The 27949-nt window shown below is 40.0% G+C and overlaps 1 protein-coding gene and 2 long non-coding RNA genes across 4 annotated transcripts; 1 reads left to right on the top strand and 2 right to left on the bottom strand.

Moving 5' to 3' along the window:
- The first annotated feature begins 2226 nt into the window (after window positions 1-2226).
- On the top strand, window positions 2227-3673 carry LOC116723631 (uncharacterized). The gene is made up of 2 exons (XR_004340020.1): window positions 2227-3355; window positions 3473-3673. It is a non-coding gene; the product is annotated as an uncharacterized LOC116723631 (long non-coding RNA).
- Window positions 3674-6033: 2360 nt separating this feature from the next.
- On the bottom strand, window positions 6034-16607 carry LOC116723632 (uncharacterized). 2 transcript variants are annotated; one of them, XR_004340021.1, is made up of 4 exons: window positions 16594-16607; window positions 15152-15332; window positions 13996-14173; window positions 13326-13459 (listed from the first exon to the last, which is right to left on the bottom strand). It is a non-coding gene; the product is annotated as an uncharacterized LOC116723632 (long non-coding RNA). The 2 variants fall into 2 exon arrangements; XR_004340022.1 differs by lacking the exons at window positions 13326-13459; window positions 13996-14173 and adding an exon at window positions 6034-6048 and having other exon boundaries at window positions 15148-15332.
- A 6159-nt stretch (window positions 16608-22766) lies between these two features.
- LOC116723630 (trifunctional purine biosynthetic protein adenosine-3-like) lies at window positions 22767-24870 on the bottom strand. The gene is made up of 6 exons (XM_032568684.1): window positions 24780-24870; window positions 24351-24423; window positions 24121-24270; window positions 23835-24000; window positions 23575-23607; window positions 22767-23027 (listed from the first exon to the last, which is right to left on the bottom strand). Exons 3-5 carry the CDS (start codon window positions 24263-24265, stop codon window positions 23589-23591), a joined length of 330 nt encoding a protein of 109 aa, XP_032424575.1. The 5' UTR covers window positions 24266-24270; window positions 24351-24423; window positions 24780-24870; the 3' UTR covers window positions 22767-23027; window positions 23575-23588.
- Window positions 24871-27949: the final 3079 nt, after the last annotated feature.

Raw genomic sequence — 27949 nt, forward strand, 5'->3', positions numbered from 1 at the left:
TGTAAATTTTCTTGTAGTTATCCGGACAGGTAATGTCCTGTTCTGCAGTGCCAGGGGGCCAGACACATTCTGGAGCAAGAAGGGTGTAAAGATAAAGTCTGGACCCCGGCCTCAGACCTCAGAAACGCAGAGTGATGGATCCTCTGGGACGTTAGAGTCAGGTGGCTTAAATGAAGTGAGGTCTGCTACGTGAGCGCTGAGGAGAGACGTCCCAAGTAAAACTTGTTGATTCATTCCATCTGTAAATTTAAGAAACTCCGGTCCAGAAGACATTTCTCCATGTGTATCTTGTGAATCCTGTGAATGAGAGGGTGAGCAGAGAGGGAGGGGAGAAGGAGGACGGGAACCAGTCGCTCCGTCTCCAGTCGATGTATCAACTTGTTTTTGTTCCTGATAAGGTTTCTTCCTAGTCAGAAATCCTTGAGCCTGTTCTTCTGAAGCGATGATCACGTTGCTGTCCTTGTTGATAAAGTGAAAAAGATTTGCAGTGAGCAGCTTTATCCCATGTTTATTAAGATTGCGTCCACTTCTTCCAAAAAGGTGAAAGCGCTGCCAATAGATCCAGAGGTTATCGATGAAGATCACTGAGCTGGCAGAGCAGCTTTTAATCAGCCATTTGTTTATCATGTCCAGCCTGGAGTGTTTTTCGTCTCCCCATTGAGGTGATGGAATTGGACCACTGAGAAATAACTTCATTTTTAACTTTCCCATAGTTTTCAGAAGGATATTAAAGTCCTTTTTCAGAATCTCAGATTTCTGCTTTGCCAGATCGTTGGCTCCAACATGCACAACTGAGGACTCAATATCTGGCTGATCAGCGGTTAGCGAGAGAACTTTACGAGTTAACCCTCCTGTTATGTTCCGGGTCAAATTGACCCGTTTTAAAATTTACAAATTAAAAAAAAATAATAGAAGCATTATTTTTGCATGAAACGTTTTCTATTTGTCTTAATAGGTGCACTCTAGACATAAGTTGAAAATTTATTCATTTTACACATTTGTACCAAACCCTAGGTCTACTTTTTACATCGATACTGTTCGGGTCAATTTGACCCGGCAGTCAGGTTAAAGTGCAAAAAAAGATTTTATAATGTCCAATTTTATATGTTTCCTTGCAGTTATGAACCATATTTCACCACACACACACTCACACACAAACACACGCAAACACACACACACAAGCCCACTTTCTCACTATTCTCTTTACTTCACTAGGAAACTGCGAGAAAGCAGGTGTTCACACAACCTTTGACGGGAATCTTTTCTGTTCCTGTGGACAAACTCCACCCACACTGAGTGGACACTCAGCAGAAGTGGAGAAAAACATAAATACTCTCTGCATGACTCATTTATCTTGATTTTAATCAGCGGGTCAATTTGACCCAGAACAGTATGTGTGTCTCAAGTTCAATTATAAAGATCACCCTTTGGTAAAAAAAAAAAGTATAATATAAAATAATTTACCAAAGGTCAACTTCAAGGAAATTATTGTTTTTTTGTGTCTAGGTTTTTTTCAGTGGACATTAAAAATCAAAATTCCATTTTTTATGTCCAAATGAGTAAATGAACAGGTTGTCGTCATTGATCCTTAATTTCTGAGAAATAATAAAACATCATTGCACAAATATTGATTGAAATGGTTAGTATTGGAGTTAATAATCAGATACAAAAATGTTTTGGAGGAATTTTTTGGTTTCTGACACTATTGCATGATTAAACACTCCCTGGGTCAAATTGACCCACGAACATTTTTGCTGTACCCTAGAAACGAACATAACAGGAGGGTTAAATCAGATACAGTGTCACCAGGAAAAAAAATCACTCTCGTTTTCTTGGGATTGCAAACGTGACTGATTCCATTTACTGCCTCATCTCCAACAATAAGCACTTTTGGCATACCTTTCGTTTTCCTGGTAGCCGCTTTGTCCTTTGGAGCTTTGGGGGGTGGATGTGTTAGACTTGCCTCATTGTTGATGTTTGAAAGCGAGGTTTCACTCAGAGGCTCAGGCTGGAGTACAGAAAATCTGTTTATCAGTGGGATTCCCACAGAGTCAGAATGTTTTGAGGCCCGGGCTGGTCGCTCTGTCCTTGGGAGCGGGGTCGGTGGAACCGTTTTGGTTGCAGCTGCTTGTTTGTTTTTCTTTGGTGGAGCAGGTGTTGAGGTTGAAGGTGGGTTTCGGCTCAGAGCCGGCCACGCTGATTCGTCCAGGTGAGGGGTTCTCCCTGTCAGTCGCCTCATCGGATCTGCGGTGTGAGACTTGCCAGGTCTCTGGCAACTCTACTGTTGCCTTTAATCATAGCCTTACCCAGTCAACTGTGTGGCTGTTTGGCGCCAGCAATATTTCTAAGTTGCGTCCTCTTTTTCTGCTTGGCTTTGAAAATTGTAATATGATTTTCAGTCTTTTTTTCCCCTTCATGTTATTAGGAGAAGGAGAACCACAAAAAGATATTTGCTGTTAATTGAACTAACTTTTTTTTTGTTTTCGTTCATTTATTTTTCTCTCCACAGAAGCTGCACCTGATGAGGCATTCAGTTTCGGCTGTGGTGCCGTACTGGAAGAGGACATTGGTTGAGATAATGCTGTCATCAGCAAATCCTTCTTCATATTCTGCTCTTAACTTTTTATGAACATCAAAAATAATCCAACATCAGTTCTGCTTTTTTGTTTGTTTGTTTTTTCGTGTGTGTGTATCTGCTCCAATCCCCAGTCGGTCGTCATCGCTTGTATTGAGCCGGGTTCTGCTGGAGGTGTCTTCCAGTTTAAGGAGAGTTTTTCCATTCCACTGTCACCACTTGCATGACGGACCACTTTAAAGTCAACAACTCAATGCAAGCGGTTTCCTGCTGTTGCTACGTGCTCATCCAGGAGGAGTGAATGATGAAAATCAATAACTCGATACCATCTGCCAAATTAACCTTGCTGTATTGTTTAACTAGGATCAATTGAAATGTATCTGTGATAGAATTGAAATGATTGATGTACTTTTTGTGTTGCAGATGCTGCCATATCACAGTGCAATTGGAGCTATCTGAACATTGCACTGATCAGATGGAAATAACGAAATGAGTTGGTCCTTTCTGATCAAATAAAAACATAAATTTCTTCTTTTTGTAAGCAGAACGAGCAATGTAAAACAGGCAACTAGCAATATACTGCTAAAATCGGAGTCTGTAGCATATTTTATGTCACATGGCTGCAGGTGGGATGGGAACTCGGGTGCCAACGCTGCAGCTTGAGAGAATAAGGTGATGCCTGTGCCTGGCTGGTTTTGTCTCTCCAAAGACAAAAACTAAAGCTGTTTGAGAATATTTCTAATTGTTTCACACCAAAGAAAAAAACTGCTGCGCTCTTCAGTTAAGTTTGATTCCATGTATGTATGTAATCAATGCTTGTTTTTTTTTTTTCTTGGTGCAGGGGATCATACCCAAATATAGCTTTACCAACCTTCTTTTTACGATGACGTTTCATAGAATTGAAGATGCTGCATCCATCCATCGACTTACCCAATGCTGGAGCCCTTCATCATGTTGCTGATGGATCCGCTACCAACATCAATAATCTATCTACAAATCAATGTCACAGACGTTTGCCATATAGAATATTTTTTTAATGTTTTCTCATGTTGAAAAACCTAAGGTTTGTGCTAACCATAATATGTACACAACCCACAACCCTGTGCATGTTTTGTTCTAACTCTGAGCATGTGTATGTGTTAATATCTAAATTAAGTCACCAAGAAACCAGGCCATACATGTCAAAATGAACTGCAGAATAGCATGGTGCCTCTCAACTTTGCTGTGATAATAATATCAAGTCTTTTTTAGCAATTACATTGACTGCTTTGAGTGTGGTAAGTACCAGAAGAGCAGTGGTTGTCAAATTTGCTACTTAAGGTATTAATGAGCAGTGACTCTTTTCTCCAAGATAAGTGCTCAACCATAGTTACAACTTAAATGTTTAAGCACATGTACACACAAATGCTCCCCACTTTTTGTGAACGTAAGTGGGAAAACAAAAGGTAATTTGTTGTTTAGGAATGGTGCAGTATGAGCATACTTCAGCCTGGGATAGAACTTTAAATTTTTCCAGTGGAAAGCAACTTAATGAACAAAACTATCCTAACTTGGATAGCGCAGTCGATTACATATGTGCTTAGTACCTAAAAATACTAGGTTCAAGTCCTGTTTCCGACAGACACCGACCTTTAAAAGTTGGAGTTCTCCCAACTTTTTTGTAAACAGGACAAGCAAAAAGTCATGTTTTCATTAGAAATGCTCAAATTTGCACTCCCAACATTGTGGAAAATATTTTCAGGAGAGATGAAGATGTAACGGGTGGGTCAGTGACATTAAGCATTTGTTGTAAAAATTGGGTGTTATTTGCATTGTAACTAATGTCCTCATAAAGAGTCTAATATCTTTTTCTACAACCCAGGATGAAAAAAAAGTCAATGTTTAGTGAAACTTTACGAAAAAATACAAAACCTTTTTACTTGCTGTTAATCACCATAAAAGCATTTCAGCCAGAAAGAAAATCAAAGGATGACAGTGAATCACATTTGTGGTATTTGTAGAAGTTTGAGCGTCTAGGTTGCCAGGTGCTTGGATGGCACACTGGATAAAGACTGTCCTTTGGTCCCGATGATTCTTAGTTCAAGACCTGCATGGTTTTAAAATTTCACAAGGAAAACTGACTATGTGGTATTTGTAGAAGTTCGAGCGTCAAGGTTGCCAGTTGCTTGGATGGCACACTGGATAAAGACTGTGCTTTGGTCCCGATGGTTCTTAGTTCAAGACCAGCATGGTTTTAAAATTTCACAAGGAAAACTAACTATGTGGTATTTGTAGAAGTTCGAGCGTCAAGGTTGCCAGTTGCTTGGATGGCACACTGGATAAAGACTGTGCTTTGGTCCCGATGGTTCTTAGTTCAAGACCAGCATGGTTTTAAAATTTCACAAGGAAAACTGACTATGTGGTATTTGTAGAAGTTCGAGCGTCAAGGTTGCCAGTTGCTTGGATGGCACACTGGATAAAGACTGTGCTTTGGTCCCGATGATTCTTAGTTCAAGACCTGCTTAAGGCATGGTTTTGCTGCAAAATATTGTTAGGATGAACAGGTAATTCCCCCCCCTCCAATCAGGGGGGGGGGGGTAAGGGGGGGGGGGGGAGGAGAGAGGAGAAGGGGGGGAGACGAAGAGTAGGGGGTGGGGTAAGGGGGGGGGAGCAGGAGAAGGGGGGGAGACAAGAAGAGTGGGGGGGGGAGAGGAGGAGAAGGGGGGGAAGGAGGGTAAGGGGGGGAGAGGAGGAGAAGGGGGGGACAGGAAGGGTAAGGGGGGGGAGAGGAGGAGAAGGGGGGGGACAGGAAGAGTAAGGGGGGGGGAGAGGAGGAGAAGGGGAGGAGACAAGAAGAGTAATGGGGGGGAGAGGAGGAGAAGGGGAGAGGAGGAGAAGGGGGGGACAGAAGGTAGGGGGGGAGAGGAGGAAGGAGGAGGAGTAGGGGGAGAGAGGAGAGAAGGGGGGGACAAGAAGAGTAAGGGGGGGGGACAAGGAGAGTGTCCACCCTCCCCCTCCCCCACAAGAAGAGTGTCCCCCTCCCCCCCGTAGGGGGGGAGGGGGACACTCTTCTAGTAGTGTCCCCCCCGTAGGGGGGGACACTACTAGAAGTGTAGGGGGGGGGACAAGAAGAGTGGGGGGGGGGGAGGAGGGGGCACAAGAAGAGTGTCCGTCCCCCCCATAGTCAGTTTTCCTTGTGAAATTTTAAAACCATGCAGGTCTTGAACTAAGAACCATCGGGACCAAAGCTCAATCTTTATCCAGTGTGCCATCCAAGCAACTGGCAACCTTGACGCTCGAACTTCTACAAATACCACATAGTCAGTTTTCCTTGTGAAATTTTAAAACCATGCAGGTCTTGAACTAAGAACCATCGGGACCAAAGCACAGTCTTTATCCAGTGTGCCATCCAAGCAACTGGCAACCTTCACGCTCGAACTTCTACAAATACCACATAGTCAGTTTTCCTTGTGAAATTTTAAAAACATGCAGTTCTTGAACTAAGAACCATCGGGACCAAAGCACAGTCTTTATCCAGTGTGCCATCCAAGCAACTGGCAACCTTCACGCTCGAACTTCTACAAATACCACATAGTCAGTTTTCCTTGTGAAAATTTAACGCCATGCAGGTCTTGAACTAAGAATCATCGGACCAAAGCACAGTCTTCATCCAGTGTGCCATCCAGGCAACTGGCAACCTTCACGCTCGAACTTCTACAAATACCACATAGTCAGTTTTCCTTGTGAAAATTTAACACCATGCAGGTCTTGAACTAGGAATCATCAGGACCAAAGCACAGTCTTTATCCAGTGTGCCATCCAAGCAACTGGCAACCTTGGCACTAGAATTTCAACAAATACCACAAGTTCGGACCCAGGAACGCGATCTTTTAAAACAATCCCTTAAGCAGGTCTTGAAAACCTTTGAATCCCTTAATATTGCACCTGCCTCAAAATGTGAATTTGTATCAAAGAATCAGCATACTTCGATAGCTGAGGTTTAATTAGAATGTTCTGGTTTGCACAAAACATCTTATTTAGACCCAATCAAATGATGAATGCCATCATTTTTTAATAAGCTACAAAGTGCTTTGTTTTTTGGTTTTGAAAGGCTGGAAGTTGATACCACACTTATTTGTTCCAAAACGCAACATGTTTGAAAATTAATTTCAGCCACAACATGATAAACCACAACTGATTTAAAAATAATTCTAATCGTCTCATCTTGAATGTGAACAAAAGAAATGTGATGATTGTAGATTTCAGGAGGAACAGGATTAGCTCAAACACTGTTCCCATCATGGCAGAAGAAGTGGAGATGGTTGAGGAATATGAATATCCTTGTGTTCACCTGAACACCAGACTGCAGTTGCAGTAGGGAGGCCGTCTACAAGAAGGGGCAGAGGAGAATGTAATTTTTGAGCAATTTAAAGGTCTCATCTCTTCTGCAGGCAGCTGTTGGTGTAGCAGCATCAGACCCAGAAACATAAAAAGGCTCAAAATCCTGATAAAGAATGCTGGTTATGTTTTGGGGTCGACTGTATAACGTTTGGAGATAATGCAAAAAGGATGAAGAAAATTATGGACAACCATGACCATCCGCTTCATGAGTGTCCTGGAAAAATGGTGTCTTCAGTCAGAGGCTTCTTCAAATTTGATTTCAGACATACCGCTAGGAAAGATCTTTAATGCCAACACCCAACTCTTTGAAGAAGTTGAATTAATGAGGTAAGTTTAATTTCCCTTTTGAATCAATAAATAATTTTTGAATTTCAATAAGGGATTGCTGAAGATGGTTTTTCAGTGTTTCCAGCCGCCTTCAGCTAATCACATTTATTGAACTGCCCCCTTTTATGATAACTCCCGGCACAAGGAGTTATATTTATGGTGTCAACTTGGTAAATTTTTAGTAAAAGCCTTCACCAGGTAAAAAGGTTAACTTACGTTAACAATCTACTTTAAGTATTCTCTGTTCATTAAAAAGTCTGTATGCTAGATGCATGGTGTGGTCATGATTCACAGCATACATTATGCCAAGAAAGATTTTTGCTGTGTCAGAAGGAAAGCAAAACAAAATTTTAATTCAGGAATTTAACCTCTCTGATGGTCAGATTTTTTTTTTTTTAAATAGAGTCATTGAATGGAAAAAATATATACATATACAGTACCTATTGCAACATTTTCATTCTCTGATGTGTGTTGCTTCCGCATCATTTTAATACTAAGTACACATGACCAAAAAAACCACCTACCTTCAGACCGGAAGTTCAGCATATTAGCGTCTAAACCAGAGGTTTTTATTTATTTTTTTTTATTGAATATACAAAAATAACAATAACAATCTCAAACAACATGTCAATAACAGACATTACAAAAAAAAAACTAATATCACAACTCCTGCTGTTAACAAAACCAATTAGATGCAAGGCTAAAACAAGTATTAAAATAATGAAAAAAAAGAAAATAAAATTAGATAAAATAATAATAATAAATAATAATAATAATAATAAAACAACTTAATCAGAGGGGACTCCTAACTGAAATCCTTCCATTAACTCAAACATTTTAATTGCGTTTAAATTCTGCATCTTTCTCAGAGATCTTTTAAAAAAGGAAAGATCATTTTTTAGAGCAGAGAATGAGAGGGAGCATTTTGCATAGCGACATTTATGGATATAATATTAGGTTATAATCATTAGAGCATTTACTAAAAATTCAAAAAAATTTTCTTTGATAGATAAACCGAATTTAATGTTTTGTAAGGAAATAAAATCCACATTTATTGTTTTAGAAGACAGAAAGTTTCGAAGTTGATCCCATAAGTTTAATACTTCTTTACATTCATAAAACAAATGTTTAGTTGTTTCCAATTGAGTTTTACAAAAACCACAATTCTCAACATTAAACCTAAATCTCTCTCTTAAGAACTCATTTGAAGGATATATGTTATTTATTATTTTAAAATGTAATTCTTTATATTTAGGAGGAATTGGGAATTTCAAATAATTTGTCCTAATTTTGACTATCATAGATTTGTTAAAATTTTGTAAGAGAACTGTGCTTTTTGTTCTTCCTGGGTACATAATATTTATAGAATACTGATTCAAAAACTTGTTATTGCATTTATTATCTCTAATGTCCACATGCTCAATTTGAATCTTATGAAGTCTTGGAATAAAGAAATTAGGTAAATTGTTTTTAAGTGACTGAATGAGGACATTAGGGATACTACGTAAAACTTTCTTATAAATTGTTAGTGAACAATCAGCTCCATACTTCCTGTTAAATTCCTCCAAACTTAGAATTTCACCATTTCCATCCAGTAAATGAGTAATTGACCAGATTTGTTTATTCCACCAATCTTCTAGAAAAATAGATTTTCTACACATAGAATGGCTCTGTTGTTCCACAGACTGAAGTTATTTAAACATTAACTTCCACTGTAACAAAACCTGTTGGTGGAAATTAGAGAGTTGTAGGGAGTTTTGATAATTCAAAATCACATTTCAATAACAGCTCAATACCTCCAACTTTTTGAAATACAAACGACGGTATAACAAACCAAATAAGATCACCGTTTTTTAAAAAGGACTGAAGCCATCTAATTTTTAAAGTACCCTTCATAATTTCAAAATCGATTGCCTTGATACCACCTTCCTCAATTTTTTTTAGCAAATCACTTTTTCTGATGTAATGGTGCTTGTTTTTCCAAATAAAGTTAAAATTAATTCTGTTAATCTGTTTTATGATATTTGGAGGGACGGCTAAGGAATATGCAGGAAACGTCAGCCTGGATAAGGATTCAGTTTTTGTTAATAAAGTTCTACCAAACAACGTCAAGTCTCTTTGAAGCCAAATATTTAAGGTTTTGCCACATTTATCAATGTTGTCTTGTAAATTTTTTCTAACACTGGTAGCTCTACACTTAGTAATCCACATTACTAAGTGGATTTAACTTCATTTTCAACTGGAATATTGAAAATTGAAGAATTAGAACTATTATGGATACTCATAATTTCACATTTATTTACATTTAGCTGCAGCCCTGAGGCTTGAGAGAAAAATTCTATTTCCTTTAAAGGAATTTGTTCTATGCTTTTTAGGAAGAGGGTTGTATCATCTGCGAATTAGCTAATGATTATTTTCTGATTAATTATTTCCAGACCTTCAATATTAGAGTTTTTAATTGTTATTGCAAGTAGTTCTGTGACTAAAATAAATAAGAGAGGCGAGATACTGCAACCTTGTCTGATTCCCCTTTCTACTTTGAATCTGGGGCTTGTGCCCTGTGACAGAGACACACAGCTTAATATTAATATATAATAATATATATAAGTGTTACTATTGGTGTTTAACATGGTAATCATATTAAGAAAACTATTTCCAAAACCAAAATGTCTCAACGTGTTAACAATAAATTGATGTTCCACCGAATCAAATGCTTTGTGGAAATCTAAAAACAACATAAAACCAAAATCTTTCACTGTTCAGGACTCCTTCATGTTCTCTTTGGAGAGTGTATCCACTTGTTTCTCAATTCTATTATTTTCTTTTTGCAATCGTTTAGCTCCTCTGAGTTGAGCTGAACCGATTTAGCAATAGCCGCTAGCATAGCACTGTGCTGCTTCATTTACATGCCAACTTCTTCCATGCGGTCATCTAATTTCTGTCCTAAGGAACTTATAGCGCTCAAAATAGCCTCAGTGTTCATTTGATCCTGGGACGAACCTTTGGTTCTTTTTTCCATGTGTGTATTTTTTTCCGGAGTGCTGGTCAGGGTTCTGGTCGGGGTTCTGGTCAGGGTTCTGGCTTCCCTTTCCCGTTTGCCAGCTGCAGCTGATTCCATTGGCACAGAATAGTCGTGATCACTTTTAGACTGCAAAGTCTTGACTGCAGGTGGCATAAACTTATTGCTTTTCTTCATACGTCAAGCTGGGAACTGATTTTTACAAATATTTACTAATAGTTTTACTTCATAAAGTAATTTAGAGTCGGGACCTCTTAGGGAGCTCAGAGAAACATGACTGCACTGTCCGCCATCTTCTCGGAACTGTCTCTGTTAGTTATAAAGCGAAAACAGCGACACCTACTGTCGTTTCTGTAAAATATTTCAATCCGTTCGGCTTTTGCTCCGTTTCACTTGATATTTTTCTCCACTTTTCGCCAGAATGACAACCACCAGCTGACTACAACAACAATGCTCAGTGAGCATGCGCACTGTACACGGTAACATGCTCGCTGCTTCTATTCCAAGAGAGAAGAGAAACAGCGCGGCCGCTAGCGCCCCTAGTGGTGTGAGGTCACAACTGCATTCTTACAGAAACATTTTCTACATTCAGGAATACTGATTTTATATTTCATTCATTAATTTAATCCGAGTTATATTTGATCTAAGGGCAGCTTGATAGTTTTGTTCAATAATCCACACAGTAAAAGTGTAAACTTTGTCCATTTTTTGGTAAATAATGAGATTTTTATGCACACTTACACTAAAACATTACATAAAAAGTCAATTAAAAGTGTAAACCCTGTATAAAAAAAGTGTCATTATTTACAAAATGACATTTCATGACAACATTTATAAAGAATTCTATGTCCTTTTGACGTGCACCCCTTCAAATAAAGTCTTACCAAATTTACTTCCTTGCAACCACATTGTTTTAAATAATATCACACCCTGGTTCACTTACACCTGCTTAGTTGTTAATGCTGTGGTTCTGATCCAAACATGACTAGAGCTGACACACCTGAGGCTCCAACCCCTGACCCAGCTGAGGCTCCGCCTCCTTCCAGGTGACAATTAACACCTTTATTTTCATGTTTTCCTTTGTATGAGTTGAGCTGTAAAACTTTAGGTCAGATTTGAACTTTTTCAGGTTTTTCTCAGTTTTCTGCTCATTTCCAGCCAACATTTTATTGCAGGAAATCATTTCAGGAAGGAACCAGAAGATTCAGGAGTCTGGGAGATGAGACTGTAACCGACCTGAACACTGAGGCCCCAGAGCGCCCCCTGCAGGATCTGCTGCACCATTAACCAGACAGAAATGGCAGTTTTATACAAGTTATTATTCTAATTCAATAGCTGATTTAATTAATCGAGTTTTGATTGAAAAGATTGATTCTCATCTGTTTTATTAAAAAAACATCTTCAGTCTGAATACTGCAAAAATAAACTGCTGGCTAAATTAGTAGCTTAAAGCTGAAATCAACTTGAGATGTTTCTGCTTTTACTAATTTAAGCTGTGAAACTAAATGTGAAAACTTATAATACAGCAAAAATGGCATGGAGGATTAAAATGAAGGTTTAGTTATTATATGTGTACACAGTCAGCTGCATAAAAAATACACAAAGATTTTTAAAAAAACTTTATTTGGTCGTTAAACATCCAGCAACCCACATTGCGTTAGAAGAATTATGAAAATCAAACATGAACCAATCAGCACATTATCCCAGTGATTCTCTGAGGTTTGAATAAATCAGTAAAATCACAGTAAAGAGCCTGAAGTTCTCTAGAAAACTCAAAACATGAAATATGGAGTTAAAAAAGTAAAAACCAAAACAAACTGAGAGAAATTAAAGCTGAGAATCAATGATGACGTAAAACTTCAAGATTTAGCTTTTACAATGAACATAAAATATATAAAATCTTTTTTTTTTCCAGGTTCCACATGTTCCTGAAAACTGCTCTAAGATCAGAGTTTCTGTAGGACATCCAGTTCTAAACTGGTTAAACTGGTTTCTCTGATGGAAGCTGAAGTTTCTCTGTAGTTTCCAGTAAAGCATCTTTTTATCTGTGGAGCTTTGAGGAACATTTTCATGTCAGCAGAAGGAAGAAGCAGCAGAGAAAAGAGGTTTCAAGTGTCTTTCATGGCTTCAGAGCTGAACTGAAAATGATTCCCATGTTTCCATTCTCAGACCATTTCTGGTTCCAGGATCAAAATGAATCAGAGAGAAAAAAGATCAACTTTCCAGTTGAATCCAGTTCAGATCAAAACTCCATGAAGCCTCTAAATGGAGCCCAGTTTGAATTGGATCTTTATTGATCCAAAGAGACAAACAATATCAGACACTAAATGACAGACACGAGAAAATAAACGGGAGGAAAATCTTGGAGGTCAGAGGTCATCATCATGATCCAGTCAGAGTCTCTTTAGACTCAAACTGCTGCAGCCTCAACCTCTGAGGATCAGCAGGACACTGAGACCATTCTCTACTTCACACAGGCCAGAACCTGCAGAGAGAAGAAGGAAGGAGAGAGCAGATCAGTGAGTGTTTCCAGCCTCTCTCCAGCAGCAGTCAGTGACGCAGCACATCCACTAGATGGTTTCCAGGCTGCAGTCAGACTGATCTCAGAGCTGTGACCAAGATGAACCTGATCAGTTGTTTCCTGTTGAACTGAGAGAACAAACAGATCTGAGATCAGATCTGCTGCTGCCACAGTTTGATGGATGAGGACCACTGTCTCTAGACATGTTGGACGGCTGGACGCTGGAGTCCAGCTGGACGTCCTGGAGACATGGACACAGCAACAACACTCATCTTCACACCAACACAAACGCAGGAACACAGCAAGCTGCTGCTCCTCTGGTTGGCTGATTGCTGTCTCTGTGTCCAATCAGGAAGCCTGAACCATTCTCCTCCCACTGAGAAGCTGCAGCTTTACTGGGAACACTGGATCTTTACTTTGATGCTAACTGGGTTTAGTTCAATATGCTGACAGGAGATGGACTCACTAGAAACATTTACTTACTGAACAGTCTTTATAAGGATTCTTCAGCTGCTGAACATCTGAATCCTTCAGGTTGTTGTATCTCAGGTCCAGATATGTCAGACGGGTCGGGTTGGACTTCAGAGTTGAGGCCAAATAATCACAGCTGGTCTCTGACAAACTGCAGAACTGCAATCTGAATAAAGAATAAAAGATGTGAGCTGAAGCCAACAGGATGCAGGTTAACCAGTCCAACAGAACCAGTTAAAGATTCTCATCAATATTAATGCCAACAAGCTGCTGCTTCAATAAAGACCTGCTGACTTCAGAACCAGAACCAGAACCAGAACCTGGTACTGGGTCATGTTGTGTTGGAGGATTTTAGTCAGTAAAATCATTCCAGGTTCTGATCAAAGTGTTGAAGCATCAATCATTGATTATTGATTTGTTCCTGTCAGATTCCAGGAATTCACTTTTCTAGACTGGGTTGAATGACCTTTGACCTGCTTCACATGAGGGGGATTTCTACACACTGGGGGTCCGAATGCTGTCCTGTTCTGACCTCAGATCAGCAGGTCCAACTCAGTTACACAGAGGGACTAAATTAAACTCTGGATCCAAGTCCAGGAACAAACTCAGAAAATATTTATTAGAACAGAAGAAATTAATTTGATTTATGATCAATTATATATAATTATTCACAGAAATATTGATAATTATAGAATTACATACCTCAATATCTCCAGTCTGCAGCCTTCAGTCTGTAGAAAACCACAGAGCTTCCTTCACTCCAGAACTCTCCCAGGTTGGTGTCAGTACAGCTCCAGTTTTGTCAGATGGGTCCGTTTGGACTTCAGAGCTGAGAACAGAGAAGTCCAGCTGGTCTCTGACAAACTGCTTTTAAATCAAGCTGAATAAAGAATAAAAGATGTGAGCTGAAGCCAACAGGATGCAGGTTAAAACTGAAACATGAACAAATAAATAATAAAAATGTAGAAAATTAATTTCCCTGAATGTAAAAGAAACATAATGAACTGATTCTAACATCTGATCCAGTCAAACTGGTTTAAAGAGTCCAAACCAGCAGAACCAGAACATTTGATCAATAAAGAAACTCAAAGTTTTTTATCAGCCTGGATGAGTTGAGCTATTTCTGCTGGTTCCTGATCATCAGCTGGAGACCCGACTTGGTAACTGGATCAGAACCACTCAGTTTCTTCATTAATGGCCTTGGGTTCTTATTAAAGCTGCTGAAAGCCAATGGAGGCCATTATTTCCTAAGGAGACGTGACCTGATGAAGCATCATCACAGAGACGAGGCTCCAACCGACTGACAGCTGTCAGACTGAAGAGGACGGTTCCTCTCTGACCCGGCCCAACAGAACCACAGCTTCAGGACAAAGCTGAGGAACCTGCTGCTGCTGCAAACCTCACTTTCATTCATTTCATCTAGATTTGCTTTTCTACAATCAGTCATTTCTTAGATTTGGTCATTAATGATGATTTGAACTTGTCAGTGTTTGTGGCTCGACTCTGGAGGAACAACATTTCATTCTGGATGTAAAGATGAGAATCAGAAATGAGAAATAAAACAATCTGAATCTTTACCAAACCAAACTGAAACATCTCCATCATTAATTTACATCATTTGAATTATTTTACTCATCAGTAAAAAACATTTTAAAGTAAAAACTGAAAAACAAAGTTCAATAATCTCAAAGTCTGATATAAGAAAAATATAACATATAAGGTAAAAAGTTTTAGAGATTTTATTCTGACATTTAAACCAAGTTGTTATGAAATAAAATATATTAGAATAAAAGCATTAATTAAACTAATGTTTAAAGTATAAATGAATGATTTTATTGTATAAATAAAGAAAACAAACCTCAGATTCTTCACTTTACTGACTGAACTCTCCAGGATCTCAACCACAGGCTTCATATCAGAGTCTCCACCTCCATCTATGTAGATCTCGACTTATTTCCAGTTCAGTCAGATCTGGGTTGGACTTCAGAGCCGAGGCCAAAACTTCACATTCAGCCTTTTGGAGCCAACAGCCACCAAGTCTGTGATTAGAGAAGAAATAAATTCAATTCTAATGAAATCAATCTGGATCATAAACAGACTAAAATATGATAACAGTGATGTCATCATCTGATCAACATCTGATCTTCAGTTTACTGAGTTTGACCCCACAGAGAATCTGTGCAGTTCCTGGTTAAAGTCCAGGTTCTGGTTCTGGTTCTGGTCCAGGCTTCATGTCCTCAGACCTTCAGCTGCAGTCAGATGTTGAAGATCTTCTATCATCTGTGAAGGAAAGTTCAGTTTTGTCTGCAGCATCTGATGGAGCTGCAGCATCAGAGCCTCAAAGGAGCTGAAGCAGCTGATGAAGAGGCTGACTGAGCTGATGAAGGAAACTACTGGAGATGATGGAGAGGAGGAGGAACTGCTCACAGCTCGGACTTGGACTAGACCGTTTGGCTCAGAGGAACAAAGGTTTGGATGTTAGAAGAAATTGTTGCTAAACTCTTAAAGAGCTGAAGACCAAAACAGAGCGTTTGGGTCCAGCAGCATTTTTCATGGTGAAGCAGTGAAAAGTTCTCCAGTAACTAGAAGAGGCTGGGATGTCTAAAGAGTTGAAGCTCATGTCTCTCCAGGTCTTCATGGCTAACAGCTTCAACAAAAGCTGCAGATGAAGAGTTGATGAGGAAAATGGTTCCAGCTCTGGAAGCAGAGTTCTCAGAGCTTTGGGAGGATCTGACAGAAACTAGGACTTTTTCTGGAGCCAGACAACAATCACCACATTTTGCTCTCATTTACAAACTCAGAGGAAACTAGTGGGAGGAGAAAAAGTTGGTCCACTAAGTTTCTAACTGGTTTCCATGACAACAGCAGCAATTATTGGGGTTATTTTAAAGTGTCCATCAAACCTAAACAGTGATTTTATTTTTTAAAAAAAGACAAAGATCCTAAAAGGAGTAGCGGCTCAATGAGTGAAGAGGAGTTTAAAGTGTAAAACTCTCTCTGGCTGATTGGATCTTTCAGACAAAATAGATTTTTTTCTACAGTTCAGGGTTTTCTATTCATTTAAACATGAAAACTGATAAAAAGATAAATATTTTTAAAATGATTAAAATGTCTAAAACCAGAAGCTGCAGCTGTCCTGGATGAGCTGAATGTTTAGATGGTTGAATAGCTGAAATAGTCCAGAGGATGAAGGAAGAAGTTAAAGACCAAAAACATCCAGAAGCAACTTGAAGAAGAAGAAGAAACAGGAGGACAATAGAGCTGAATCAGCATTCACACAATGAAAACATCTGGACTCACCGAGCCTTTCTGCAGTTCCTCACAGCTGGAACCAGTCTCCATCGTCCTGATTCTGATGTGTTGTACTTCTCCAGGTCCAACTCATCCAGAACCTCTGACATCTGCAGCATGAAGGCCAGAGCTGAACAGTCAGTCTCTGAGAGCTGCTTCCCTGAATCCAGCAGCCGTTGGATCTCCTGATAAAATGAGACGTCGTTCATCTCCACCAGACAGTAGAAGATGTTGATGCTTCTGTCAGTAGAGATTCTATCAGTGTTCATCTCCTTCAGGTTGGTGATGATTCTCTGGATGGTTTCTGGACTGTTCTCTGTCTGACCCAGCAGATCTTCTAAGAGTCTCTGGTTGGACTCCACAGTGAGACCATGAAGGAAGCGGACAAACAGGTCCAGGTGGCCATTTTTACTGCTGAGGGATTTCTTCATGACTTTCTTCATGAACTCATCTAGAGATGTTTCTCTGTATTTTCTCTCCAGAAACGTCTTGATCACCTCTGACTTCCTGCTGGTGAAACAGTGGAGCATGTAGACTGCAGCCAGAAACTCCTGGATGCTCAGATGAACAAAGGAGTAGACGGAGATGTCGCACGTCCCTCTCTCTCTTTTAAACATTTCAGTGAACACTCCTGAGAACAACGCAGCATCTTTGATGTTGATGCCGCACTTTTTGAGCTCTTCGTCATAGAAGATCAGGTTTCCCTCCAGCAGCTGCTCAAAAGCCAGTTTTCCTAGAGACTCAATCAGCTTCTTGTTCTCTGGACTCCAGATTGATCTTGTCTTTTTTCCTCCATCATACTTTTCCTTCTTGATTGCGAAGTTAACCTCCAGGAATGCTATGTACATCTCAGTCAGAGTCTTTGGCAGTTTTTCTCCCTCTCTGGTCATTCATCACATCCTCCAGAACTTTAGCAGTGATCCAGCAGAAAACTGGGATGTGACACATGATGTGGAGACTTTTTGATTTCTGGATGTGGGAGATGATCCTGCTGGCCTTCTCTTCATCATCTCTGAATCTCTTCCTGAAGTACTTCCTCCTTCTGGGGGTCAGTGAACCCTCTGACCTCTGTTGCCATGCCGACACACTCAGCAGGGATCTGATTGGCTGCTGCAGGTCGTGTGGTTATCCAGAGGAGAGCAGAGGGAAGCAGTTTCCTCCTGATGAGGTTTGTCACCAGAACATCCACTGAGCTGGACTCTGTAACATCAGTCAGGATCGGATTGTTCTTGAAATTCAGAGTAAATCGACTTTCATCCAGACCATCAAAGATGAACAGAACCTGGAACGTTTCAAAGCTGCTGATTTCTTTGGTTTTAGAAAATAATTTATGAATCAGTCCTAATAAGCTGAACTTTTCTTCTTTCAACATATTCAGCTCTCTGAAAGTGAATGGAAATATGAAATCAATGTTCTGGTTGGTTTTGCCTTCAGCCCAGTCCAGAGTGAACTTCTGTGTTAACAGTGTTTTCCCAATGCCAGCCACTCCCATGGTCATCACTGTTCTGATTGGTTGATCTCTTCCAGGTGGGACTTTAAAGATGTCTTCTCTTCTGATTGTTTCTTGTTTCCTGGATGCTGTTTCAATGTGTCTGACCTCATGTTCCTGGTTGACCTCTCTAGTTAACCCCTCTGTGATGTGGAGCTCTGTGTAGATCTGGTTCAGAACGGTTTGATTTCCAGGTTCAGCGACGCCTTCAGAGAGACTCTGGAACTTCTTCTTCAGAGACGCTTTATGGTCACTCTGACACCGAATATCAAAATCTGAAGAAAGAGACAAAGACAGGAGAGGAGACACTTCAGCTGAACATAAGGAAAACAATAATTTTTTGATATTCTCAGAGACAATTTGTGCATCAGCTTTAATGGATGAGAAAAAAGTAAATCAATAAATAAAAAGCCCAAATTTTATAAAAACTCTGCATGGTAAGAATAACGAAAGTCACGACTTAAAGTTAAAGTTGCTGCTGTTGATTCATTGGGATGTAAAGTTTTATCTTTCAAATCTATTTCAGCTCTCAGTGTTTGAAAAATATTAACACCATTAAAAAGCAACAGAAAACACCTTTCTCTAAACAAGTTTAAAATATAGAAAATCTACATGGAAATTGAAAAATATTCAAGAAATATGGACTTTAAACAAGCTTCTATATCTTCCTGAGACTTTATCTGTATATTTTCATCTTATTTCAAGTTTACTGAGATATTTACAGTCATAATTACACAAAATACTTGGAATGAGAGTTGCAAAAATAGACATTAATTTAATAAACAACTGCATAGACCCATGTATCAAATTGTCCTCTTTGATAGCCTCTGAGGCCACTGCTGTTTTATCACAAAATTATGGCCAAATCAAACTAGTTCTGATGGAAACAACGTCCAGCAGAGGGAACAGTTCCTGTTAGTTTAGGTTTTATTGAGGTCTGAGTTGTGGTTCACCATCTAACTTCTCATTCATGGAATCAAACTCAGGAAACAGTTTGGATTTTACAGAGCTGAAGTTGGCTTCAGATTGAGCTTCCAAGTCAGGAAATGGTAAAGGGCCTTTACCCATTAGGGCCACCTACTGGTTGAGCATTTTCAATCTGCTTGAGTTTAAAAGCTGAAATACTTGCACTCTTAAAATATGGGCTACATTATTCTACACTAATAGCAGAAAACTTTAAACTATAGATTGTGATTAGTGAAAATTTGGCCATAAATCCAGGTAAAAACCAGGATCTGGCAGACAGGGGACAAGTTACTAGTTATCTCTCTGAGTTTTTAACTCTTCACTATAGCATGTAGTTATTGTTTCTAGTATATTTCTCCAGTTCACCTCTTGTGGTTTCTGTGCCTCCATGGTCTAAGGATGCCTTGTTGGTCCCCAGATTCTCCTCCACTCCTCTGTTGTCTGCTGCAGCTCTGCTGTCCTCACATTCATCTGCCTGATTGTCTCCAAAACCATTTGGATCTCACAAACTATTCACTTCCTGAAGAAGCTTCTCTGTAACATAACTCCTTACTATATTCTACATTTACCATCATCTGCCAGGCTGAACCTCAACCACACCTTGAACCAGGGAGCTTTTCAGAGACTTCAGTGACCTCTGAGGTCACTCAAAGTCACTTTCTAATGGGCAGAAAGTGATTTAAACTCTGTGACAGAGTTTAAATCACTTTCTGCCTAGTGAAATCCACCATGTTCTCCCTTTTCATAGAGAGACATGGTGACCGTGGTCCAGATACATTAAAAGGGTTGAAATCAAACCTGTATTGAAGCTTCACAAATCAAAGCTTTAATGCAGCTTCGTTTAGGGAAAGAAAAAACTACAAACTTGGTTTTAGATATTCTGGCCTGAATAATCATGATTAGGGTTAGGGTTGATTGAAGTCTACATATTTTAGTTTTTGAAGTAGATCACATTAAAGATGCTCAAAGTAGCAAGAAATTACGTGGAATTGTCCTTTAGTCTTTTCCCAAATTAGAAACTCCAATTTTCCAGCAGAACCTTAAAGGCCTGGTGTAATAACCAATAAAAGTAGAACAAAAATCATTTTCAGCAAGGTCAGATTAACCATATTGGCAGCTGGGCAATTTGCTGACCTATAACTTTTGCCACCTCTCTTTTATTGTTTTATTATACACTTTATTTCTGTTATGCTAAACGTAACATTAACATCAACCAAAACCCGATTGCTGCTCTCCTTAGCCATCCTCTCTGCTATTTCATTCCCCTTAACCTCATAATGTGCTGAAACACAAATAAAATTATCTGTAAGAATCATCAAATTGATTCTATGAAGTGTTTGTTTTATTTACAGCTGATGACATGTTATGCTGCAACATGACCCTTCAGAGTAAGAGTCTTCACTTATAATTTTAAAAACGAACAAAATAAAAAGTTAAATTTGTACATTTATCTTGTGGCCAATTTTTTTTTAACAGGCTCAAATTAAATGAGGACTTTATTAAGCCCAGTTACCTGGACATAAGTTCCAGTTACACCAGCTGGAAAAACACAGATTCAGTTGAAACAACTGACCACAAAAAGACTTTTAAACCTTAAATTTCCAAATCTCAACTAAAGACGTGGATCTGGTTCCACAGAGACGACAGAAGGAAGCTCTGATTGGAGGAGTTCAGTCTCACCTGGAGCACAGCTGCTCTGATTGGCTGTCAGCCGTCCAGATCCTGTTCTGGGTCGTTTCCCATACTGGGGGCAGCTGGTACAGACCGGATCCATCAGAACATTCTGACCCAAAGCACAGCAGGATGGATGCTCCTCCTCACCAAAGCTCCTCCTGTGAAGACATTTCTTCATCACTGAAATAGTTCACTAGCAACAGGCTGGAGCTGAAGATGTTCATGAAGGTCCACAAAAAACAAGGGACCAGAAACTGGGTCAGAACAGAACCTCAGAACATTGATGATTTCTGGTTTTAAGTACTTCATTGAATTATATTTGGTATCATGACTGATGCCAGTGTTCCCAGTCTGGAAGATGCTGGGTTTCACTGCTTCAGTGGGTTTACAGACAATCTGAATTGTTGCTCTTCACAAGCTTGGTTGTTTTTGTTTCCATGCAACATTTTAATCCATATTAATTCATTCAGACTTTCATTCAAACTCTACTGATTTACTGACCAACATCCTTCATGTCCAACTTTAAATTAATATCTCAGAAAATTAAGTTACTGTTTATTAAAACACTGAAGATCAACCAGTTAATATCTTTTATTTTATATCTCTATAGATTCACATGAATCAGTTAGAAAATGGTTTCTTACTTTCTGTCTGAGGGTCCAGGTTCATTACTGAACCCTGGAGGAAGACCTTTGGACCAGTCACTCCTCATAGATGGACTTATGGGTCCTGGAGGTTCTGCTCTGTCCTGATCTTTCATCTTCTGGCCTTTTGGAGAGAGAAACCAGAACCAGTCAGTCCAGTGATCCGGTTCCAGTAACTGTCCTGTGAAGCAGAAAGCTGGTTCCCATCATGTGTTCAGAGGATCAGAGTGAATCATTTGAATGAATGAGTGAACATTTCCTATGAACTAGTGAACTTATTTAGCTCCCAGTGGACTTGAACGCATCATGACTCTATTGTAGCTCTGTATGGAGGGAGTCAGTGAGCAGAAGGTTCTGAGGGAGCAGCAGCTCAGGTCGGGTCCACAGCTCTCCTCCAGACAGAACCGGGTCCAGCTGGGATCTCAGCAACATGTCAGCCTCTGTGTGCAGCTCAGCAGGATTTCCTCTCAGCTCAAGAGACACAAAGCAGCTTTCAGGGACCACAGCATCCAGCTGAGGTACCAGCTGGACCCGCTGCAAGGAATCATGGGTAAACAGCTGCTTCAATAGGGGGATGAAGCCCCCAAACACTCAGCGAGGCCTGAAACATATTTAGTCTATTGATCTGATTGAACTTCAAAATAAAGAGACACATTAATGCAACTCTTTTAGTTAGAAACTAGTTTGTTACAACTGATCTAAAATGTTTGTGAAATTATTTATTTTATTATTATTGCTCCATTTAAAAGTTTTGTTATTTTTAGGGTTGAACCGACTGCAGTTTTCTGGCTGATCGATTCCGATTTTGCAGATACTGATTGCTAAACACAGCAACCTTTCAGGTAAGAGTCAGTCTGGATCTGGATGCATTTTTCCAGCAGAGCTTTGAGAGACAAAGAGTTTCTTCCTGCTGAAAGGAGCAACAAGAGGAAAACCTGGAAAAAGATCAAACTCAGTGAGGAGGAAGAGAGGAAATCTGTGGACGGCTTAAAGCCGGTTCTGATCCACAGACAAGAGAAACATCAGTTTCTGCTGAACCCCAGACTGATGAGGGACGGAGTGATGTGATTCACTTCCTGCTGATTTCAACAAGCAGAGAAACTAGTTTACAATGTTTTAGTTCTGCTTTTTAGGTTAAAACACCAGAGAGAGTCGCTGCAGCAAGAACTGAAGTTACATTAAGTTCTCAATTTATTTAGATTAAATCTGAAAAGTTCATTATTGCTCCACACAAACAGATCAGCTTTAGATGCTGCTGTCATGGTAGATCATAGCTGATCATTCACCAGGTTAACTGCGCAGTAACTGAGCTGTGTGTTTATAGTGTGTTCAATATTTCTCTTTTTGTTCCTTATAGTCGCATAATGTAACCTCACTTAGCATCACTTGATAAGCAGCAACGTCTCACAATAAAGTTTTTCATTTGATCTAATTCCTTTCTAGATCAGGCCTTCAATAAAGTAAACAGAGCGCTGCTGCGGGGACCAGGCCCTATGAGAGCCGAGCGACCCAGGCCGAGGTGACTGAGGCCCCGGGAAGCCTCGGTGGGTTCATCGGTTAGAAAGGCTCCAGAGAGCCGAGAGACACGGAGGGACCCGGAGCGGCAACACTTACCTCTAGTAACAAGTCAGCAAGTTATTTCCATCCTGCAGCTCAAAATGGAGGCTGATCTGAAGGAGACCAAAGTTGGTTTCAGTTTCTATTTCCACAGGAAGTCACGTAACTTGTGTTTCCTCTAGAGCCAAAGTTTGATTCATCTGAATAAACATTAATAGTTCAGTTAGATTTAACAGAGTGAAAAAACTAGAGTGAAGATGGAAAAGCTTCAGTATTTCTGTTTTGCTGTTAGTGAAGCAGATCTGAAGCTGAGCAGCTTTTTCATGGATTCAGCAGAAAACCAGCAGAACAAACTGCAGTTTAACAGGCGTTTGATGGAGGATTATGAGCGCTCACTGCCCTCTGGTGGTGAACTATCGCAACTACAGATATTCCTCTTCATATTAATTACAGTTTATTTGATCTCATTTTCACTTTTATCAGGCCAAATCAAATCAGCTTACATTAATGTTAAATAAGAGTCACTGCAGGGTTAGTACATGGAAAATAAAACTTATTCTATAAAAATCCTCCAAAAACGATTCACTGTGGGAAATTTTGAGACTCAAGGCCTGAAAAAATATAAATAATAAAAATGTGTTTGAAATAAAATGTAATCACCTGCGATAGGAGCATCAAGCAGGATGAAAGGGGCTAATAGAGAAATATTAAATATAAAAAGTTAATAAAGTTTCAATTATTAGTATTTAATATTACTTAGTTAATTGCAGTCTTTTGTAGAACTGAATTAATCTGTAAATAAATGTATTACACATACAATATTATGCTGCTGCTGTTAATGTCACTTAAATACTTTTATCTGTTTTTAAAGACTGTCTACAGAAATAAGAAAAGATCTGCCGTCAGATCGTCCACCATACCTGCAGAGACGATACGGGTCAGAACCGCCTGAGGTTCGATCCCACAATAAGAAACTGGAATCGACTCCACCTGCTGCCAGCGGCGCCTCGGGTCCGACTACGACCAAACCGACGTGGTGGTCCTTACAGAACTGAGCCAGGATGCTGTGGTTGCTCACCGACACCTCTGCAGAAACGCAACAGAAAGCTACAGATGCTCACCTCTGGTTTTCAATTCTGTCCAGTGACTTCAGCTAAAATACATCCTATGTTGAGCAGTTAGCAGGTCCAACAGCCCCTCAGGTACCAGAGTTGCTGATCTTGCCGCAGCTGGCGGTTCCTGCGTTTCCGGGAGCCACCAGAACCTGCTGGACCCGGGGCGACTGGGCCAGCTTCCAGGCCAGCGCGTGTTCCCGTCCCCCGCCTCCTACCACCAGAACCCGCTCCGCCATCGCAACTGGAACCACAAGAGATTCGACTTGAAGGAGGATTTTCTCTCACCGTGTGAAGCCACCGTGTAATTATGCAAGCGCTGACCTTTAGCAGGAAGAGCCGTGACCTTTTCCAGGGGATGGAGGTCCGATGAAATCGTAGAGATCAAACCAATGAGCTGGAAGAAAAACGAAACTGGACTTTTAACACAATCGGCATTGATGTGGAGCCCCAGATTACTGCAGAAACAGAGTAAAGATAAACGGGCCAATCTCTGGGAGAACAGAGAGTCCAGTGTTGGACCCTGGCTGAACATGTTCAACTCTGATTGGAGTCACTGGACTCATGTGACCTCCTGAAACCAACTGATAGAAAAGTACATCTAATAAGCTGGGAGCAGATTTAAAATGCCGCTAGAAAATAATGAAGGTTCTATTTGCATCCATCACTTTTAAGCGTTTCTTTTCTAAATATTGTTGACTTTAAAGTGAATCTAGCAGCAAAAAGACGTCGACATGCACAACATTTACCAACCTCTGTTGTTATGAACCAAGAATTACTCGCAGCCCGTTTCGCCTGCTGTGCTTTCCCCGCTCTCCGTGGGTGGACTGACCCTCCGTGGAAGCTGCGGGGACACACGTGACGCAACTAAACATTAACACACACACACACACACACTGCGTGGAGTCACAGTGAGAAAAACATGCAAAGTTTGCACAAAAACGAAATTACTAACGAAAAAAGAGAGAGAACAGAGAAGCTAAAACCGTCGACACGTGTGGAGTCTTGCCTTCACCAAATGATGGGAGGAACACTTTTTGGATTCCACTACTTCCTATGGGAGAGAGAGCGCAAAGCATCACGGGAGACGTAGTTCGTTTACCGCTGAGCTAAACTGTAAAATAAATAGTTAACATTTACCTTTAATACACTTTCTAAAGCAATAATGAAGCTTCAATCATCGTTAGAGCTAAAATAGGATTTTAACTATTTCACTACCATAGATGTGGTTAAAATCTATGGCCAGCAAAGGGAAGAAGTTTATCAGATTTAAGAGTTACTACTAACAACATTACTTCCTGAAGTTTCTTAGGAGACCACTCAGATGTTGCTCTGATGAAAACCACCCGTGGGATGAAAGTGCAGAAAACCTTCGGGTCGATGGATTCGCCACTGAGCAGCTGTGCTGGTTCAAACACTTTAATAGGAGTACTATGTTTTCGATTTCTCCCCAGACTTACTGAAACAGTGCCAAAAGAACCAACGACTGATGGCTCAAATTAGCATCCATTCTTCAATTGTAAATGTGGTCGTTGACCGTCAGGCCAGAAGGTAGGAGTGTGAATAGTCCATGTTGGGGGTGGGTATCTATGATACCAACAGGAGATCAGATCTCCTGTAGGTAATACTCTTCAGTCTAGTTTTGAAGCATACATGAAGTGGTTTTGGAGAGATGTGACCTTTTGCAGCTGATCCATGATGTTGTGCTGCATTATCCAGTCTAAGTCTAAGGAACAATTGTGCAACTGTGAGATGCGTTGAGGCCATTACCAGGGTACTTATAAGGTAATGGCCTTATTTATTTACAGAACAAAAGCAATCCTTCAGGTCATTTGGACTAACTCCAGCCTATGTCAAAATGGACTAACTCCAGCATTTCTAGTGTTTTAAGCATCTGGAAGCACCTTAGGCTCCTCCCCCTTTCAGGTGACAACAAACACCTTTATTTTCATGTTTTCCTTTGTATGAGTTGAGCTGTAAAACTTTAGGTCAGATTTGAACTTTTTCAGGTTTTTCTCAGTTTTCTGCTCATTTCCAGCCAACATTTTATTGGAGGAAATCATTTCAGGAAGGAACCAGAAGATTCAGGAGTCTGGGAGATGTGACTGTAACCGACCTGAACACTGAGGCCCCAGAGCGCCCCCTGCAGGATCTGCTGCACCATCACCGTTTCCAGCAGCAAATCAATCATCTGTTGGCCCAGACAGAAAAGCTGAAGCTGTCAGTGAAGCAGATCTGAAGCTGAGCAGCAGAAACCCAGAAGAACTGGAAGCATCAGCAGGAGATGAACTGGACCTGTGCGAGGACGCCGCCGGTGGTCCATATGGTCGGCTGTCGTTTTCTGTGTGTGTCCGGCTGACTCACGCAGAGAGCCACCGACGCTGCGGCTGCTCCCACCGCAACAAACCGGATCAGATGGCGGTTTTCCTCTAATGCTGGAGATCCGCTTCAATCTACAGTGTGCTGCTTTACATTTGACAGGCAAGACGCACAGTAAGAAAAGTTGTAGAAGAATATGTTGATAAACTCAGCTTTTCAAAAATTGTGGCTAATTATGATTTAACAAAAGAAGAAATTTCACTTTTTCTGCAACAAAAAGTGAAACAGTTTGAAAATTGCTGTGTTTACTCAGGTTGTATTTGTCAAATAAAATCTGTTAGATATGAAATATTGAAGTATTAAAAAGAAGAGAAAATCTTTATTGATTTAGAGATGCTTTTACAAAGCAACATGCTATGTCCCTGCTCTGCCTTAGTATAAATAAAAAAGGACAGAAAGGAAAAAGTTATATATTGATTTATTTTTTATTAAAATAAAAAACTTAGTTTTTTATAAATTGTTTTGCTACTTAAACCACTTTTTTCTGGAATAAATTACCAACAATTCTATTTGAGATACTCCGGTGTGTAATTTTTTTTTAAAGTACATATTTCATCTGTTAAAGAACAAATACTCAGGATGTCTTTTTTTTTTTTAGTTAGGACTTGTTGTCAAATGTTGTTTCTTTCTCCGTTTACGACGTAGCAGTGAGCTACATGCTTCTATAAAATGTAAGCGTCCACATTTGCCTCCCATCCAGGCCCTCCTACTGTCGATAACAGAATTTACCGCGCCTCCCCCACCAAAATCAATTTCTACACTCTGCGCAGTATTGAGCCAGGTTCTGCTGGAGGTGTCTTCCAGTTTAAGGAGAGTTTTTCCATTCCACTGTCACCACTTGCATGACGGACCACTTTAAAGTCAACAACTCAATGCAAGCGGTTTCCTGCTGTTGCTACGTGCTCATCCAGGAGGAGTGAATGATGAAAATCAATAACTCGATACCATCTGCCAAATTAACCTTACTGTATTGTTTAACTAGGATCAATTGAAATGTATCTGTGATAGAATTGAAATGATTGATGTACTTTTTGTGTTGCAGATGCTGCCATATCACAGTGCAATTGGAGCTATCTGAACATTGCACTGATCAGATGGAAATAACGAAATGAGTTGGTCCTTTCTGATCAAATAAAAACATAAATTTCTTCTTTTTGTAAGCAGAACGAGCAATGTAAAACAGGCAACTAGCAATATACTGCTAAAATCGGAGTCTGTAGCATATTTTATGTCACATGGCTGCAGGTGGGATGGGAACTCGGGTGCCAACGCTGCAGCTTGAGAGAATAAGGTGATGCCTGTGCCTGGCTGGTTTTGTCTCTCCAAAGACAAAAACTAAAGCTGTTTGAGAATATTTCTAATTGTTTCACACCAAAGAAAAAAACTGCTGCGCTCTTCAGTTAAGTTTGATTCTATGTATGTATGTAATCAATGCTTGTTTTTTTTTTCTTGGTGCAGGGGATCATACCCAAATATAGATTTACCAACCTTCTTTTTATGTTTCATAGAATTGAAGATGCTGCATCCATCCATCGACTTACCCA

The sequence above is a fragment of the Xiphophorus hellerii genome, chromosome 7 (assembly GCF_003331165.1).
Source record: "Xiphophorus hellerii strain 12219 chromosome 7, Xiphophorus_hellerii-4.1, whole genome shotgun sequence".
Lineage (NCBI taxonomy): Eukaryota > Metazoa > Chordata > Actinopteri > Cyprinodontiformes > Poeciliidae > Xiphophorus > Xiphophorus hellerii.